Here is an 18,602-nt window from a genome sequence, read left to right as displayed (position 1 = left end):
AAGAAACCGAAAAAACCATGAACTCCATTCACTTAGGCTCCCCCACAGACCCCTGCCCCCACCACATCTTCAACAAGGCCAGCACAATCATCGTTCCCCAGCTTCGCTCCGTAATCAACAGCTCTTCGACGCCGCCACCTTCCCAGACTCCTGGAAGAACACCGAAGTAACCGCACTCCTCAAAAAACCCAAACCAGACCCGGATGACCTCACAAACTACCGCCCCATTTCTCTTCTCCCCTTCCCTGCCAAGATCACTGAGAAGTTAGTGATAGCCCACCTGTCTCACTTACTAGAGGAAAACAACACACTTGACGCCTCCCAGTCTGGATTCTGCAAGAATCTCAGCACTGAGACCGCCCTCATTGCCTGCACTGACGACATCAGAACCAGAGTTGACAAGGGCGAGACCGTCGCACTAATCCTCCTGGTCCTCTCCGCAGCCTTCGACACTGTTTGCCACCAAATCCTCCGAACATGCCTCTTCGACGCAGGAATCTGACACAAGGCCCCGGACTGGCTCGCCTCCTTCCTCGCAGAAAGAACCCAGAAAGTTCACCTTCCTTCCTTCCAGTCCCTAGCAACCAAGATCATCTGCAGGGTCCTCCCTCAGCCCTACCTTCTTCAACATTTACATGGCCCCGCTCGCCAACATCCTCCCCCCTCATGGAATCACCATCATATCTTACGCAGACAACACTCAGCACATCATCTCCCTTCCCTCACCAGGAACCCCACCACCGCCAAGACAAACCTCTACGTCGGACTCCTTGATACCGCCAAATGGATGAGAGCAAGCCACCTCAAACTCAACTCCAACAAAACCGAAATCATCATCTTCTGCCCCAACAAGACAGTATGGGACGACTCCTGGTGGAGCACCGCCCTAGGACCACCCCCAACACCCTCCACCCACGCATGCAATCTCGGCATCATCGTAGACTCATCTCTCCCCATGGCCCAGCATATCAACTCTATAACTTCCTCCTGCTTCAACACCCTCCGCATCCTGCAAAAGACCTTCAAATGGATCCCCATAGAAACCAGGAAGACCATCCCCCATGCACTCATCAGCAGCAGACTAGACTGCGGAAACGCCTTCTACGCTGGTACCACAGTCAAGCTTCAGCAGAAACTCCAGCGGATCCAGAACCCAGCCGCATGTCTCACCCTGAACCTCCCATGCCATGAACACATCTCCGCCCACCTCAGGTCCCTTCACTGGCTACCCATCAGCAAAAGGATCATTTTCAAAGTCCTCATCCACGCCCACAAATCCCTCCACAACACTTGACCAGCCTACCTCAACGAAAGAGTGAACTTCCACATTCCCACTCGTCTCCTCGCTAGAAAAAGGGGAGTTTAAGGCTTGGCAATTACTTTTAAATGCCAAGTCAAAGTGGCAGTGAAACTGCACACACAGGCCCTGCAATGGCAGGCCTGAGACATGGTTAGAGGGCTACGTATGTGGGTGGCACAACCAGTGCTGCAGCCCACTTGTAGCATTTAATTTACAGGCCCTGGGCACATATAGTGCCCTTGACTAGGGACTTAAAAGTAAATTAAATAAGCCAATTGGGTATGAGCCAATGTCACCATGTTTTAAGGAGAGAGCATATGCACTTTAGCACTGATTAGCAGTGGTAAAATGCGCAAAGTCCTAAAACCAGCAAAAATTAGGTCAGCAAAAGAGAAGGAGGAAGGCAAAAAGTTTGGGAGTGACCCTGCAGAAAGGGCATTTCCAACAGCACTGGGTTATTCATCTCCCATGACCTGAACAAATAATTGGTCAGTGTGCCCTAGCCTTTTAGAGGTGAGGTGTGCTAGCCTCTCACCTCCCTGCTCTTTGCAGAAAGGGCAGGAGCCCATCGACTCTAAGACACTCTACTCTACACTGCTCTATTACACCCTACTCTATGCCACTGTACTCTACTCTGTGCCACCCTACTCTACTCTACTCCACTCTACACTACCCCGCTCTACTCCAATATAGGCCACTCTATGCCACCCTACTCTTCCACACTCTTCTCCACTCTGTGCCACCCTTCTATACTCCATGACAGGCTATGACCCTCCACTCTGCAATCCTCCACTCTACTCTATGACGCTCTACAGCACTCCACAACATTCTACTCCACTACACCCTAAAACACTACGACACTCCACAACACTCAACACTAAGACACTTCACTCTATGACACTCAACTACGCCCCCCTCGTCTACTCCACTCTACGCCCCTATACAACACCATACTCTACTCTACTCAATACCACTCTACGTCATTCTGCTGTACTCAACGTCCTGACGCTCTATGGCCCTCCCTACTATGACCCTCCTCCCTACGATCCTCCACTCTATAATCTTCCACTCCACAACACTCTAATCTACGACCCTCTATAGCACTCCACACCGCTCTACTCTACTCCACAACCCTTCTCTCTTTGACAGCCCACTCTATGACAGTCCACTCCGTGACACCCCACAACCCATCACTCCACTCCATGCTACTCCACGCCACTCCACTCGACTCCACACTACTCTCCTCTTCGTCACCAACTTTCAGCCATGCTGAACAGAAGCCATGCTGGTGTACAGCATGACTATAAAACATTAGCAAAGCCAATAGCCCTTGCATAGAAGAGACCTATTGGCTTCTCAATGCTTAGTATTCATTGTTGGTGTTTATATGTTCTTGTAGCCTTTGTTTTAAGCCGAAGTCTACTCTGAATTAAACATGAGACCACAATCTCAGAAATATGCATTTGAAAATAGGAACCAAACGATAATTTCAGATTCAAAATATTTGGTGCATAAAAAAAAAGCAAACAAAGGAAGGTACGTGTGAAGGAATTTGAGCGCAGGGTAACCCAAATTGAGAGGTGAGGTTGTCCTTTATCATATTAGTGAGTAGGTACAGGAGATTAAATTTGAATAACAGAGTTTTCTGAAATTTTCTAGAATGGAACAACCTTTTGGGCATGTCCGAGTCACATGGAGTGAATTCTAGTGATGGAGTAGCGCTCAAAAACAATGTTGTTTCCACATAGTCGGATATGGCTTTTTTTCCATTCGTAGAACTTCAGAGGTATTGTATCATCTAGGTACATTTCGTGTAGACGGTAAGTGTAATCATTGCTGAAGTCTAAGGGCTTTGAAAATGAGCCAGGCAATGATGAACTTAGTTCTTGCCTCCAATGGTAATATGTAGCCCAGTCTGCACTGAAGTTAACTGGTTGTATGATGAAAAGGACATTTCCCTAATTCATTGAAATAACAACGGCTTAAACTACAACACAAATCTGTTTAAGAAAAGGTTACCGTTTTTAAAGGCAAAGAGCACAGCTCTGGTCGAAATCAGCATGGGCTTGATGTGTGTTTTCATAGGAAGGTACGAATGAAAACAAACTTCTTTCTCTGAAGTTGTTTTATATCTGTCCATTTCTTGTTCACAGGCATTGAGAATGAATTCGTAGTTTTCAGGGTTTAAGTTGAAGATGTTTGATGACATCCATTGTTAAATGTATGTGAGACAATTTTTGAGTAATCACGTCAGTAAAGGTGGCAATGTGCAGTTAAAGCTAGACTCTATCCTGACTCTCAGCAGCTACATGTAACACCAGAACAACGCTGAGCCAAAATATAGGTATGTGGGATCCTGCATGTGAATGCTTCAGGGTCAGACCAAGAAGCACCCATTCTTACTAACGGTTTGAAGCTGTTCAGGGATGAGAGACAACTCAGAACAGTGGCACTGAATCCTAAGCAAGTCTTGTGAATCTGAATGAGCTTGCAAAGTTCAATTGTGCCCTGGCTTTTTAGTCAACAGTACATGGTATTATAACGTGTGGTTTAATTTGCCATTAAATATTTGACCCTATCATTCCTAGAATGGAAATTATTCTTGTTTAAAAATTGGGACTAGCTGAATGATGCAGACACAACATGGAACCAATTTGCAGCTTTTTCTTTTTAGAGAGGAATTCACAAATTGAGACATAAAACACCTCAATGGACCTCATTGTATCGACCTAAGAAGAATGAAAGCCTCATCATATATGATAGATTTTATTGACTCTAAGGCAACATATGAAGTGTCATGAAAGTACCCAAATTCTTATTTCAGTTCAGTTTATTTGATCAATTTCCAGATAATTAAATGATGAGTTAACCCATGTGATATGTTGGTTACACACAGATCTCCACAGAAGGTTTATGAATATAAAGAGCGCTTTTCCATCAAGATACCATGCAGATTACTCTTTTTGCTCTTGCTAATCACCCAAGCAGCCTTTTTTTTTAGTTTACGAATGCTTTATTATATGAAAGTATGAACAAAAAGGAACAATAACTTTCAGAAAATAATCAACCTTATTCCCAAAAGTAATACGGGAAAAAGTAATATATACAGAGTTAAAGGATAATGCATAAATAGATTACTAGCTATAAATACTGAATAATGAGCAAAAAAAAGTGAACCACTTCTAGACTTGCAATTTGTGTTTTTTTTTGCCAGGAAAAGAAAAAGAAGATATAGGATAGATGCAGAAAAGAGAAATGAGAATGAAGAATATATATAAAGAAGAAAAAGAAAAAGAGAGATATGAATAGACGAAAAATGAAAATACATGACCAGAACCAGTGATTATCATATAACGTCAAACACTAAAAAGAATCAATAAATAGTATCTTAAACATATACTAAAAATGTAGTTTCATGGCGGCTGGAAGACAAAAGTGTTGTTATGAAATTGAGATGGTGGGAGACATAAATAAGTCGTGAGAGGTGACCAAAATTAGTCTTTTTGAAGAAGTTGTTTCGTAGAAATGGCAGATACTCTGTCTAATCTGCGATGATGACAAAGTAAGTTCCACCATCCATTAAAAGTGATCTTAGTAGCATCCTTCCAGTTTGACGTGATAACTTGTAATGCTAAAGCAATGAGCAAATCCACAAAACGGCCCACTTTACGGGCGCTAATCCAAATAGGAGAGGAACTTCCCAAAAAGATATTGATAATGTCAAAAGGAAAATTGACATTGCATAGCTGTGCAATTTTATTACAAATTTTCTGCCCAAAAGAAGCAATAGCTGAGCATTGGGAAAAAGAGTGTAAGTAAGTGCCTGGCGTATCAGAACAAGTCCAACAAAAATCCGGACACCCATGCAGCCTTAACCTCTCCTTTTTGGCTCCTGTGCCATTTCCTCACTTTGACTTATATACTTGAGTGTATTTATGAAGAATCTTTGAGTATATCCAAACCTGCCAGAACATACCTAAACTTCTCCAAACTTCCCTTAACATTCACTCAAGATTAATAATTCAGAATGGGAGTCTGTCAGATTCAGACAGCAAAGGTTATGTGAAGTGATCCAAAGCTCATGGAGAAATTCAGGAACCCCTACAACTCAAGTTTTAAAGTTCACCCAGATCTACTAACTGAGGAAATCCATCCAGTGCTCACTGAATTTGCCACCAGGTGTACCTTTGCATTCACTTGGTGTATTTTCTGATATCTCAAAACTCTTCAGTGGGACCTGTGACTGAGAGTGCCAGATTCCATGGAGACTAAGGGTCTGATTTAGAGTTTGGCAGATGGGTTACTCTGTCACAAACACAGAAGATATCCTGTCCGCAATATTACAATTCCCATAGGAAATAATGGATTTTAATACGGAGGATGGGATATCCATCACGTTTGTGATGGAGTAACCCCATCCCCCAAACTCTAAATCAGGTCCTTTGTTGGATACAGTCTGAGGTGACTGCTACTTTAAAAGATTGAGCCCCAAGAAAGCAAATGAAAGTAACTAATGCCACCATGCCAAATCCCCAGTACACATCTGAGGCCATCCACCCATGAGTCAGGACAGTTTCCACAATTTTCATGATAAAGGCTTCGGCTCCTATTGACCTTTAACAATTACACCGATTTGTATTCAAAACAATACATTTAATCAGTTTATCTCAATTTTATTTTTCTCACATTTTCAGTGCTAATCAGTTAGTGCATGGTTACACTTCTTACATTCTGCGGAGGTCTCCTTATAAACTTTGTTTAGTCCTTCGGTTCTTTCAACTGTGTTGCTTTTAACATTGCTGATATTTAGCTCAGTCTGTTCTCCTAAAGTGCAAGACAAGGACACTATAGGGAAACCACTAGCTTTACTTGGAAAAAGTCCCTGGCACGAGTGTCGTGGGAGCTGCTCGGGTACTCACATACACCTATCTATTCAGTCCTCACGATCAACTCCTGGGTAGATTGTTTAGATACAGTGTTCATCAAAACTAGAATGACATACAAGTAATAAGAACCGAATCATATTATGTAGCAAGCATCTTGCACAATGAGCATACGCACAAATCACACTTGGACCAGTAGCAAACATTTGTACATTATTTAGATTATCTTATTATTATTTAGATGACTAACCTTAACCATGTCTTCATATTGGAGGAAAAGTATATTGTACTCATCCTTGTGAGTGTACCAGCCTTTAACATGGTCAAACCAGGAGCTAGAGTGCACTGTTGTGAAACAAAGAGGAGTTAGTTGAATTAATACAAAATGAAAGTATTTAGCCATACACAACGTCATGTACAATGTCTGGTCAATTGTTTACTTTAGCACTTGTGCCTAGATATCAGAATTTCTTTACATTTTGAAGAGATTTGACATGTTTTTAAAGCAGACAACCTACACGTGTAACAATATCAAATCGTATATATTTTTTGAACATGCAGTACCATTGCCATGCAGCTTGGGTGTTCAGAGTTCTAATGCATTCATGTGCATGAATCTGAATTTTGGGTTTGCGGGTATTCCCTTCCCTTCACCTCTCCTTCTCATTACTTCATAACTCACTCTTAAATACCACTTCTCATCCACTCACACAGACCTCCATCTCTTAGGACCGAGCCTTGTCACACTCATCCTTTCTTCACTCCTCTTCAAGATGACACATGCTTCCTCACCTACACAGCTCAGTCACTAGAGAAGCGGTGACCTCAGGAGAGTGCAGCTGAGGAAAGAGCACAATGGAGACTGTGACCATTGTGAGTGGCTACAGTTCACAAACCTGACTAGGGGATACTTTAACACCATGCAGAGAACTGGAGGCAGCTGACATGCAAGGTCTGCTTTGGTAGCGGGGACAGCTCTGGTATGATATCACCACTTCTCACAGAAACCCAGAGCCAGTTCACCTGAACGCAATTAGTCATAAAAAAAGTCAAATTTGCAGAAGAGCAGTTTCACAACTTTGGTGCTGATTCAAAAACTGTAGTTTGACCTGCTAGACTATTCCTGCTGTGCAGACCTCATAGCACATACCTGCAAATTACTCCTTATGTCCTGTAAATTCTATTGCCTTTTTTAATTCATTCCTTATTTTACTTCCTGTAGAAGTAAGGGAGCTCTGTTGAGTCTGGTCTTCTCTTACTTTGTACCTGTCTTCCATCAATTTCTTTTAATTCAACCAGAGAGACAAAAGAAATCCATATTCTTTTAGAATCTGTACACCCTAAAATAATCTATCACTGGGTATGTTTTACGTTGATTGGCTGGCTGAGAGCCTAGAAGAAATATCAATTTTATTTTTTTTTACAAAATTTCCCAAAACTGACATTTTCCATGTTCTCAGTAATCCAGGAGCATATCTTTGGCAAGGTAAAATTCCTTATGTCTTTAACCCGGACTTGTCAATGTGGCTCATTTGGGCATATGTAGGTTTTAATTGTTCTTGGAATGCCCAAAGGGACTTAGCAGAAAGCAGAGTTTATCAATATCAGCAATATTGGCTTGGCTCCCGCTCTTCAGCGAAGGTTAAACTTCAGACATTAGTAAAAACATATCAAAACAATAGTTTTTAAATTCTTCAGCCCTGAAGTAATCTACTGGTGGGTGGAATATCTCGTTTACCCTAACTGATTGGAACCATGATGTAGTCATTGTCAAAGCACACTCCTTTTTGGCTTATTGACATCTGCCTGTCCATGTAATGTGTGTCACCACTATATTTTTTTGTTGTTGCCTCATATTCGCCAATGTGATTGCCTCATTTGCTAATAATGTCTCAACTGTATCATCTCTGCATGCAAATATTTCTTTCTTTCATGTGCCCAACACCAGTGTGACCCATTTAAGTGCTCAGCCAAATCATGATAGAGCATGCATTTTGCATCCAGTAGCGTAGCTTCAAGGGGGTGTTTGGGGTGTGTCACCTCCAAATAAGTGCATTCTAGGCTTGGTAGTTGGGTGTGGGGGCTTTGAGTTGGGTCTGCTATTTCTCTGATGATTTTTCTCACCATGAGCGAAGAATGAAAGACAAAACAATAAACCTTTATGTAATTGAGTGAGAGAAAGAGAGAGATCCTGGGACACCCATTCCAGTGGGTGAATTTCAAAATGTGAAGCCAGATAACCTGGCATTAATTCTTGCTTTCCTGCGTGTCTAAATTGTATAATCCTAGGCACATATTTTATTTTGGCGAGCCTCCTTTTTCTTTATTATCACATATGAGCTCACTTTTAAGTACTTCATGAGGTACACTGTATATACACCCCTTATATTTGATTTGTTAGACTACCATGTTGCTCCAACTCTAATAAGAATCTAAGTCACATTTAGGGTTGCATGACTACTGACTTGCCTCTAGGTCACTAAGCCATGAATGTTTCTAAAAGTTATCACTGTCAATAAATGTCCATCTATGCCAGGGGTCTGCAACCGGTTGATTGCAAGCTACGAGTAGCTCACTGCCTCGCTCTCAGTTGCTCACACTTCATTGCCTATCAGCTTGTTTGAAAATATGCAGCTGCCCTTTTGCAAAGGCAGCACTTTGAAACATTGTGCACCCCTTACTGTGGTGTCTGGGAAGCTCATAGTGCAGAGTACCTGCTTCTCAAATGTTCCTTATATCTCTCTCTTATTCTACGTTTTCCTTTTTCTTTTTTCTTACTCACCTCCCCGTCCTTTAATCTTTCTATACTTTTTTCCATCTTGATTCACATTTTCTCCCCTCTTTCTTGCTTTCTCGTCTTTCTCTTTCTTTCTGTCTTCTGTTTTTTGCTTCTTTCCTTCTGCCATTCCGCTCTTTTTCTTCCTTTCTTTTTCTTGTCATTGTTTTTCTCTCTACCTTTCTTTCTCTACATATCTCATTGTCTTTATTCCTGGTTTCAGTGTTTCTACTTTCATTTTCTTCCTCATTCCATCTTTCTTCACTTATTATTATTTGTTTTCTTTTCTTCTTCCTCACATTTTAGTCACTCAGTTTTGTTTGTTCTTGTCTTCATTCCTTTCTTTCTCTTTTTCTGCCTCTTTCTTTCTTTTTTTACTTCTTTCTTGATCATTTTGACTTATTTCTTTATTCCTTTCTTTCGTCCTTCCTTTTTATGCTGCTTACTTTTTCTTTCTTGCTTTATTTCTATTTTCCCACTACTTTCTTAATTTTTCTTTCTTCACTCATTTCTAATTCTATAATTTTCTTTCATATGCGCCTTTCCTTTTCTTCCTTTCTTTTTTGGTAATGTCTTCCCTTTTGTGATATGGCTTTTGCAACAATGCTGTAATGCTCACTGGAGCACAATTGGGGGTACTCGAGTCACGGTGTTTAAGTTGTGTATACTTTTTGTATCCTTACAGTGGGCATTGGCTCAGGAAAGGTTTCAATGATGTAAAGTAGCTCTAACTATAGAAAAGGTTGGAGACCCCTGGTCTATGCAGTGATATAATCTGATGTTCTAAGGTGGAACGGTTCTGCATGTTAAAGAATTACACTGTTTTGAAAAGATGATATATCTTTACATTATTTGCATGCACCATTTACATGCCAAACATGTTCTGGATTTAGTGGTTTAACATGTTCATGGACTCCTGAAGCCAAGCCAGACCCATCACTTGGCCTGCCCTATTAATTTGCCTGAGCACCCCCATCTATTTACGACTCAGGCTCAGTCACTTGATAAAATGATTAGTTTAAGATATATTCAATTTTAAAGTGTTTTTTTCTTGCATATTCATTCAAAGCTTTAAATGTCTTTGTAAACCTATTGGTGTAAGATCAAATAAAACCACATCATCTGCTTACAGTACTACTCATAAATCATAAAATGTAACTTGTCGAGGAAAATTTGTAACACACTTAGGCCTCCATAGCATTTTGTCCACATAATCTATCCACACCAAATTTGCGTCCTTTTTTTCCAACATCCTGGGGATTCTAAAGGCACCCACAGTTTGTGGGTTCTCCTAGAGGAGACCCAGAAATTAGTCAAAATACAGCTAAAATGTGTTTTTTTTGGTAAAATTGGAAAAAAAAAAGAAAACATCTGTTTTTTTCCACTGCAAATAAGATCAATGAAGGGTTTGCAGTGCTAAAATCACCATCTTCTCAGCTTTTAGGAACAGACAGGCTTGAATCAGAAAACCAAACACAGTTTTTGCATTTCCCTGGCACATACTCCATTTTTACTATTTTTGTGCTTTCAGCCTCCTTCCAGTTAGTGACAGAAATGCGTGTGAAACCAGTGGTGGATTCCAGACAGCTAAACATTTCTGAAAAGAAGACAACATTCTGAAATGAGCAAGGGGTCATTTGCAAGAACCTTCATGGTTTTCCTACAGAAAGTAACAGTTGAAATAAAAGAAACATTGGAATTGAGTTGAAAAAACAGCCATTTCTGTAACTTTTTCCAGCTAGCAAGATTTTTGAAAGCAATATACTGTTTCTTCAGCCGGACCCTTCTGGTTGCGGGGATACATACGGCTTGTAGGTTCATCAACAACCCAAGGTACCCAGAGCCAGTGAATGAGCTGCACCTTATAATGGGTTTTCATTGAATACCTTGTATACAGCAATTCATTTGGCAAAATATAGAGTGAAACATAGGTACCAAGGAAACCTATGTATTTCTGAAATGGGCACAAGATATGGAGTTTACAAGCAGTGGTTATTTGCATATCTTTGAATTATGAGGTACCCATACTAGCATGTGAATTACAGGGCATTTCTCAAAATGACTTCTTTCTTATACATCATCTTATATTTGGAAGACACAAATGTAAAGAAAGACAATTGATAATAACACTGGTTCTTCTATTCTTTGTTCCTACAAGTCTCCCGATAAAAATGGTACCTCACTTGTGTGGGTAAACCTAATGCCCACAACAGGAAACGCCCCAAAACACTACGTGGACACATCACCTTTTTCCAATGAAAACTGACAGGTTTTTTGCAAAGTGCCTAGCTGTGGATTTTGGGCTCTAGCTCAGCCGGCACATAGGGAAATCTACCAAACCCCCACATTTTTAAAAACAAGACACCTAGGGGAATCCAGAATGGGGTGACTTGAGGGGCTCTCACCAGATTTTGTCACCCAGAATCCTATGAAAATCTCACAATTTGTCTGAACAAACACAATTTCTTCACATTTCAGCGATACAAAGTTCTGGAATCTGAGGGGAGCCACAAACCTCCTTCCACCCAGCATTCCCCTAAGTCTCCTGATAAAAATGATACCTCACTTGTGTGGGTAAGCCTGGTGCCCACGACAGGGAAGGTCCCAAAATGTATTGTAGCGATATTGATATCTAAGGTGAGTGTACTAATTAGTCCTGGGATCAGGAACTGTTTAGGGAAAGCTATCAAACCCAGACATGTCTGAAAAGTAGAAATCAAGGGGAGTCCAGGTAGGTATCCCTTGTGAGAATTCACCAAATTATTTTTCCCCAGAATGCCCTGCAAAGATAAAACGCTGAATAAAAGTACTATTTTCCTTTGAATTTCTGTGCCATAAACTACAGGAATATGCAGGGATCCACAAACTGCTTACCACCCAGCATTTCCCAAATTGTCCCAATAAAAACGCTACCCCACTGGTGAGCCTGGGGTTAGTGCTCGTGACAGGAATTTATCACACAACAGTCAATGGTAGTGCTTACATGAGGGCTACTGTTGACCCTGGGGTGATCCATTCCTGATGCAGGCACTAGGTACAGGCACAGAAGTTGGGTAGTGTTTTTATCAGGACAAGTGGGGAAATGCTGGGTGGTAGGAATTTTGTGGCTCCCTGCATATTCCTGTAGTTTGCGTGACAGAAATGCAAGGTAAAATAGAGTTTTTATTCAACGTTTCACCTGTGCAAGGTATTCTGGTTAAGAAAGCTTTAGGGAATCCACACAAGCCACACCTCCATGTACTCCCCCAGTTGTCTAGTTTTCAGAAATGTCTGGGTTTGGTAGGTTTCCTTAAAGGACCGCAGAGCCCAGGACCCAAAACGCAGGTGCCTGCCTCACAAAACCAGTTTGTTTTGTGATAGATAATTTTGATGTCTCCACAGTACCATTCGGGCCCTTCCCTGTTGCAGCCTTGTGCGAAGATGGGGCTTACCCAAACCTTGGAAGTCATCCAGCAGGACTGCAAGGTGAGTTTCTGCACTAATCCCATTTTGAGCATAAGGCTCAAAATGATCTTCAACTCCGCCAGCGAAGTGGGAGTTCCCTGCTGCACCCTAGAATGGGGATCTAGAGTGCCTCCATGGTCCCTTAGAAAATGTCCTGCACACAAGTTTGTCTGCTGCACAATTTTCTGAAGGAAGTCAACATCCAAAAAGAAGGACATAGTCGACTGACAAAGTTAGCTGTATTGACTTTACATCCAGCGTCACCAGTAAAAGGTGGAGTTTGGGGCTGAACTAAATTGGGGGGCTACCAAACCACACTCTGTCTGTGCTTGCTGCAGCATGCACCTGCTCTCTGGGTTGGGCTAACCCGCTGTTGTCCTACTGCACAGACTGTACTTGCAAAGGGACAGCACGACTGTCCTCATCGTCTCCCTCAGAATCACTGGAAGAAGTGTTGTCAGATGGGACTCTACTGACTGAAAAATCACTTTCTGATTATGCTTCATTGTCCTTTCCCTCAGATGCTGTCTCAGTATCTGCTGTCTCAGTCTCTGATCCAGCTTCAGAGCTGTCCACTATAACCCAAGTTACGGCTACAGCAACAGTCATCAAACGAGAAGCCATCTCTGCTACTGTCTAAATTGTCCATCTAAAACACTAGCATACGTAAGGGCAAATATGGTGAGAAAATTGCCAGTGTGTGTATGAGATGTGTTCAACAGTAGATGACAGTCACCTTACCTTCACTTCTTCCCTCAATCCCTGAACATTTTGTATTCTCCACAGCTATAAAAAAATATGCTTGTATTATTGCACATCATGTTTTATGGGGAATTGGAAGTGCTGATGGGCATATTTACAAGTCCCATAGCGCCACCTGAGCATCACTTTTGTGACCCTCCAGTGGCGTTGTGCATTACGCATATTTACAAGGGGGCGCTAAGCCATTATTTGTGGCTTAACGCCACCTTGTAAATATGCTCCCCCAGATTTCTGCGACAGAGTGGTGTGCAATGAGTGTTGCTGTGGGTGTTCCATCAAAACACCCATTGCTTTTGATGCTGCCCCAGATTTACAAGAATCTGTAAATCTGTGGCATCGCCAAAAACTAATGTCATCCCAATGGTGGCGTTAGCATGGCGTAGCAAGGGGAAATGCTTTCATTTCTCCTTGTTTTTGCTTTTTCTATGTATGCTGCATTCTGCAGCACACAGAGAAAGAGCAAAACTGCCATGAATGATTGTTGATGTGCAGGAAGGTCTCCCTTCATGCATATAATCATTCACAAACGATTTTTGGGATTCTATGTATGCTACATTATACAGCACACATAGAAGTGCCAAATCACCAATGCAGATTGCTTATGTGCAGGAAGGAACACCTTCCTGCACATAAACAATCAATCCTCTCAATGCAGACACCTTTGCACTCTGGGGCAAAGATGCCTTCGTTGGTAGCTAAATTTAGCACCAGAAAAGGGAGAAATGCAGGGGTTTACTGTATTCTTTCGAATAAAGTACATCCCTGCACTTCAAAACTGGCACAGTGCGACGCTGCTGATTTTGGCGCTGCACCAGTTAGTTGTAAATATGACCCTAAGGCCCAGATTTAAGAAAAGTGGCGCTTCATGTAATGAAGCACAACTTTTCTTGTGGTCCATTGCACCCCCTAATGCCACCATGTGTGTGCCATATTTAACATATGGAGCACCACGGCGCAGGTTAGGGGCACTAGTGTCTTAATTTTTGACGCTATTGTACTTTGCAGGATTAGCACAAAAAATATTGGCGCTAATAGTGCAGAGTACATGGAGGCCCATTAAAAATAATGGTGTGCCTCCTCTTAACGCCTGCTCTTTGCAGAAGTAAAAAATGCTGCAAAAAATGGCCCAGTGGAATCTTATAGATTCCACAGTGCCATTTTGGCAGGCCCCTAATGGGCGAACGTCCCCCTTGCATACATTATGCTTGGGGCAGGCATCATGTAGCGCAAGGGTTTACAAAATGGCCCAATAAAAGCATTGCGCCACTTAAAAAATATAGCGCAGCGTTTTTGCCACGCTATTGCCACATTAGCGTAAAAAATATTGATGCTAATGTGGCGATGGTTGGCACTAGGCCCTCTTAACTCTGGGTCTAAGTTTTTTTTTGCGGCAAAAGTAATGTGTGCCCTGTGCAGACTCTAGCTTTGTTAGCACACTATAGTCACTATGAAGTATGTACCGTTGCTCTAACCTCTTTACGATCAACTGTGAGAGCATTCGCTTGTTTTCAAAGGCTGTATATGTGGGACTCAAACAAATCTGCATTTTAAGCCCACACAGCTTGAATGCTGGGACTGCAAAATCTGTGCATTTAAAGAGAAAAGCATTGTCCATCTAGGTCACATGCTGCAACCCTGCTAGGGGCTTCTATGCCTTTCATCCGTCTGAGGTCAAGAAAGCAAGTGTTTTTGATTATGTATTGACATGTGAAGTCACTGAGAAATTGAATGGCCCAGCCCTGAGCACTTAGGCCCATATTTACACTCCCTTTGCGCCGGATTAGTGTCACTTTTTTTTAACGCTAATCGGATGCAAACTTAACACCATATTTATACTTTGACGCTAGACCCGTCTAACATCAAAATATCCTAGTGTGTGCCATTTTCTGGATGCATGAAACCACCTTGCGTCAAGGAGATGCAAGGTAGGCGTTCCCGTCCAAAGAATGACTGAAACACCTGTGCCCCATATTTATCCAACCGCACAAAAATGGCACACGTCTGGTAGGCGGAGCCGGAAAATGGTGCAAATCCCAATTTGTGCCAAATGTTAATGCCTGGGTCAAGGCAGGCGTTAAAATGGGGCAATCACACCACTACTTAAGGAACACTCACACAAGCAACATCATTGCTCAAAAAGGAAGACATTGAGGTGATACTCATGCAGCATGCACGAAGACGCAGAGCACAGGAGCAACAGCAGCAGCTACCACCACACCGACATGGACCCCAAAGGCAACACAGAAGGCAGGAGAGGCTAACAGGACCAGGACAACCCTTCAGGGCCTCATGGAACATGACATCATCCAGAGGTACAGACTAAACTGGCAAGACATACAGCAGCTGCTGCGCCACATTGAGCCACAGTTGGCAGCCAGCTTGCAGACACCCCACATCATTCCACCGGAGACCAAGCTGCTAGCTGTCCTGCACATGCTAGCAAGTGGCTCTTTTCAAACCACTGGTGCCCTGGTTGCCGGGATCTCACAGCCCTCATTCTCTGCCTTCCATCCCAAGGTACTTGATGCCATCATCTCTCATCCCCCGCCACATCAGCTTCCCCAACACACAGCAGGGGTTTTATCAAATTCATGGGTTCCCGCACATGCTTGATGCCAATGACTGCACACATGTCCGGATTGTGCCACCTGCTGCAACTGAGCACCTACACCACAACAGGAAGCACACACACTCCATCAATGTGCAGGCCATTGTGGATCGCCAGGGATTGTTCACCAACATCATGGCAAAGTATCCTGGGAGTGTACATGATTCATTCATCTTCCGCCACAGCACCATCAATCGGCACTTCCAGAATGGACGATATGGCAATGGCCTACTTGTTGGTAAGTACAGAAACCTAGTAATTTACACACAGCACAGCAACCCCATAGGACACCCAACACATACACCACTACATTGACATGTGGCCAGGAAGACACTGAGTTGTGACACTAGTAGTCATGTTTGATATCCTGACCGAATGGCATGCACACCTATGGACAAATGAGAGATGCAAATAACAAGAGATGCCACTCTAGAGCCACACGGGACCAATTTATACTTAACAGATGTACAGGCAGATGGACCTTCCTACACTAAATCCTTCATCCCCACAACCAAGTTAGCCAGCTTACCTGGAGCAAGTTCAGTAGTGTAGGTACACGTTTGCACATGAGCCAACTCGGTGAGGGCACAAAAATAGGTTTGCATAGAACTTCTCACACATGGGATAATTGTGCATTGTCAATTGTGAACACTTCAGTGCTGCCAACTTATGGAGATGTGTTGTGCACACCTAGCCAAATCAAAGGGCCTCACTGTTGCATTTCACCTGCAAATATATATGTCATATTGGATGGGATGTTCAGGCCATATAGTGCAACCATGTTACCACCACAGTGGAATCGACTGTGTGTGTGGAAGTATCATGTCACCTCCAGTGAAGGCACATGGACACTTCTTTCACATTACGTAACGCATGGGAGATACACACTGAACAGCAAGTTTAAAAATATACCACTGATATCATGTCAACCAGCCAAACACCTGTTTTGATAGTCAAACAACCCAATGCAGAAAGAACATCACAGAAGCCTAGGATCCCACACAATACCACAAAAACAGATGAGTCACAGACGACACAAGATAACAACTGCCATGCAAAGTGACAATCACGGTGCAACCTACAACCAAATACTTACCCTCATTTTCTCTTTCAGCTGATCAGGGTTAAAGGATCCAGCCATGGATCATGACCCCAATTGCCAACCCAAGCACAGCAGCAGAGTATGCCTATAATGAGGCACATCGTACGACACGCACCATAGTTGAGCGACTTTTGGCATCCTGAAGCCCAGATTCCGGTGCCTGGACATCACTGGAGGCAGCCTCCTTTATTCCCCTGAAATGGTCTGCAAGATCATTCTGACCTGTGCCATCCTGCACAATATTTGTGTGAGGAGGAACATTCCCTTCTATGAACCGGATCAACAAATGCCTGAAGAGGAGGATGCTGTCCTTGAAAATGAGGGGGAACATCCAAACACAGCTGCAGGAATGCGTTGGAGACAACACATCATACAAAACTATAGTCACCATCACCACTTTGTTATCATATGTAATTAAACACCTCACTTCATCACTCAATCATGCTCTGGGTAATTATTTATGCATCACACGATCTCTAGGAATCATAATCAGAGTTTTTCCTCATGGAGCATTGCAGAAATACAAATTTGCATACTGAAAAAGCCACATCACATTTGATGGGTATGAATGTGCAGCAAACATCACACACAGTGTTAATGACATATATCCTGTCTATTTCACATTTGAAGGGCAATATCAGAGGACCACAGCTATGAGACACATCCATGTTGCCAACATGGTCCATTGCAGCATATGACACCCAACTAAGACACCATCAATCAGAAGGTTAAAAAGTGCTTCATACATGAGACAGTGGATGTGCAATTGCATTTGTAACAGGAATGTATGACCAGACACTTGACAGCAGTAAGTGTGACATCAGCTATCTTTGCAAGAAGCATGTGTGACAAGAAGTGCATCAAACCTGAAAATGGATAGCAAAAGTGCCCCAGGTATGACAAGCGTTGCTCACAAGACATGCCCTCCGCAGTCCATCCAGGTAATAAGTCCTGCCACTGCCATGTTTTAAGTCTCTCCCCACCCTTCTCTAGGGGGCGCTGTAAATGGACTATCTGTACCCTGAGAATCTTCATCCACACTCACCCAGACTCCGATTCTGACTCCTGTGTGCTTCCCTCTTCAGTATGGCATGCCATAGTCATAGTTCATCAGTCTGCATGGACATCAGGTCCGATAAAGCACTGCCTGGTAGTCGGTAAGACGTGTAATCAGCTGTCCATTGCTTCCCATGTGAAAGGTCCAGTTGGCCCTTTGAACTTGATTGTCAACTCCAGGACTTGTGAGAGACTGAAACTGCACACACCTGTGAGCACGTCCATGAAGGCCAGCCATTTGGACCTGCCCTGCCCTTGCTGCTGCCTGGAACTGCTTAGAAGCTGCCATTTTCTGAATCTTCTTGTGCATTGGCGTACACATCAATTGTGTACCAGAGCCCTTGAGGGATTGTGTAACAGTGCAGACCACAGCAGATACTGTTTTTGTTCCCACACTGTTGTTCCTGCTTGTCCCAGTCAGAGTCTGCACACTGTGTATTTGCCTTGTTCATGTTTGTTCCTGACAGAGCCTGCATCCTGTTAGCCAGACTGGTTCCAGTCTTTGCGTTAACCATAGAGGTTCCCTGTGGCTACATTTGTCTTGTAGTTGCTTTCCATGCCCTTTCTTTCCTCCTGGGGTATTGTGTCTGGTAAGTCTATGATGAATCCTCAAATGTATAGTATAGTTTAATCAGTTTACTTATTGTATTCTGGTCTGGGACATGTATTCA

The 18,602-nt window shown here is 42.8% G+C and overlaps 1 protein-coding gene across 4 annotated transcripts in view; it reads right to left on the bottom strand.

Moving 5' to 3' along the window:
* The window catches only part of LOC138295898 (amine sulfotransferase-like), an 895,551-nt gene that overhangs the window by 195,803 nt on the left and 681,146 nt on the right, over positions 1 to 18,602 (bottom strand). For all 4 annotated transcript variants that reach the window (XM_069234511.1, XM_069234512.1, XM_069234510.1 and 1 more), the window contains one exon: positions 6,434 to 6,528. In XM_069234511.1, coding sequence (XP_069090612.1) covers positions 6,434 to 6,528 — 95 coding nt within the window. The remainder of the gene's footprint in view (positions 1 to 6,433; positions 6,529 to 18,602) is intronic.

The sequence above is a fragment of the Pleurodeles waltl genome, chromosome 5 (genome assembly GCF_031143425.1).
Source record: "Pleurodeles waltl isolate 20211129_DDA chromosome 5, aPleWal1.hap1.20221129, whole genome shotgun sequence".
In the NCBI taxonomy this organism is placed as follows: Eukaryota; Metazoa; Chordata; class Amphibia; order Caudata; family Salamandridae; genus Pleurodeles; species Pleurodeles waltl.
This window is presented reverse-complemented; position numbering and strand designations above follow the sequence as displayed.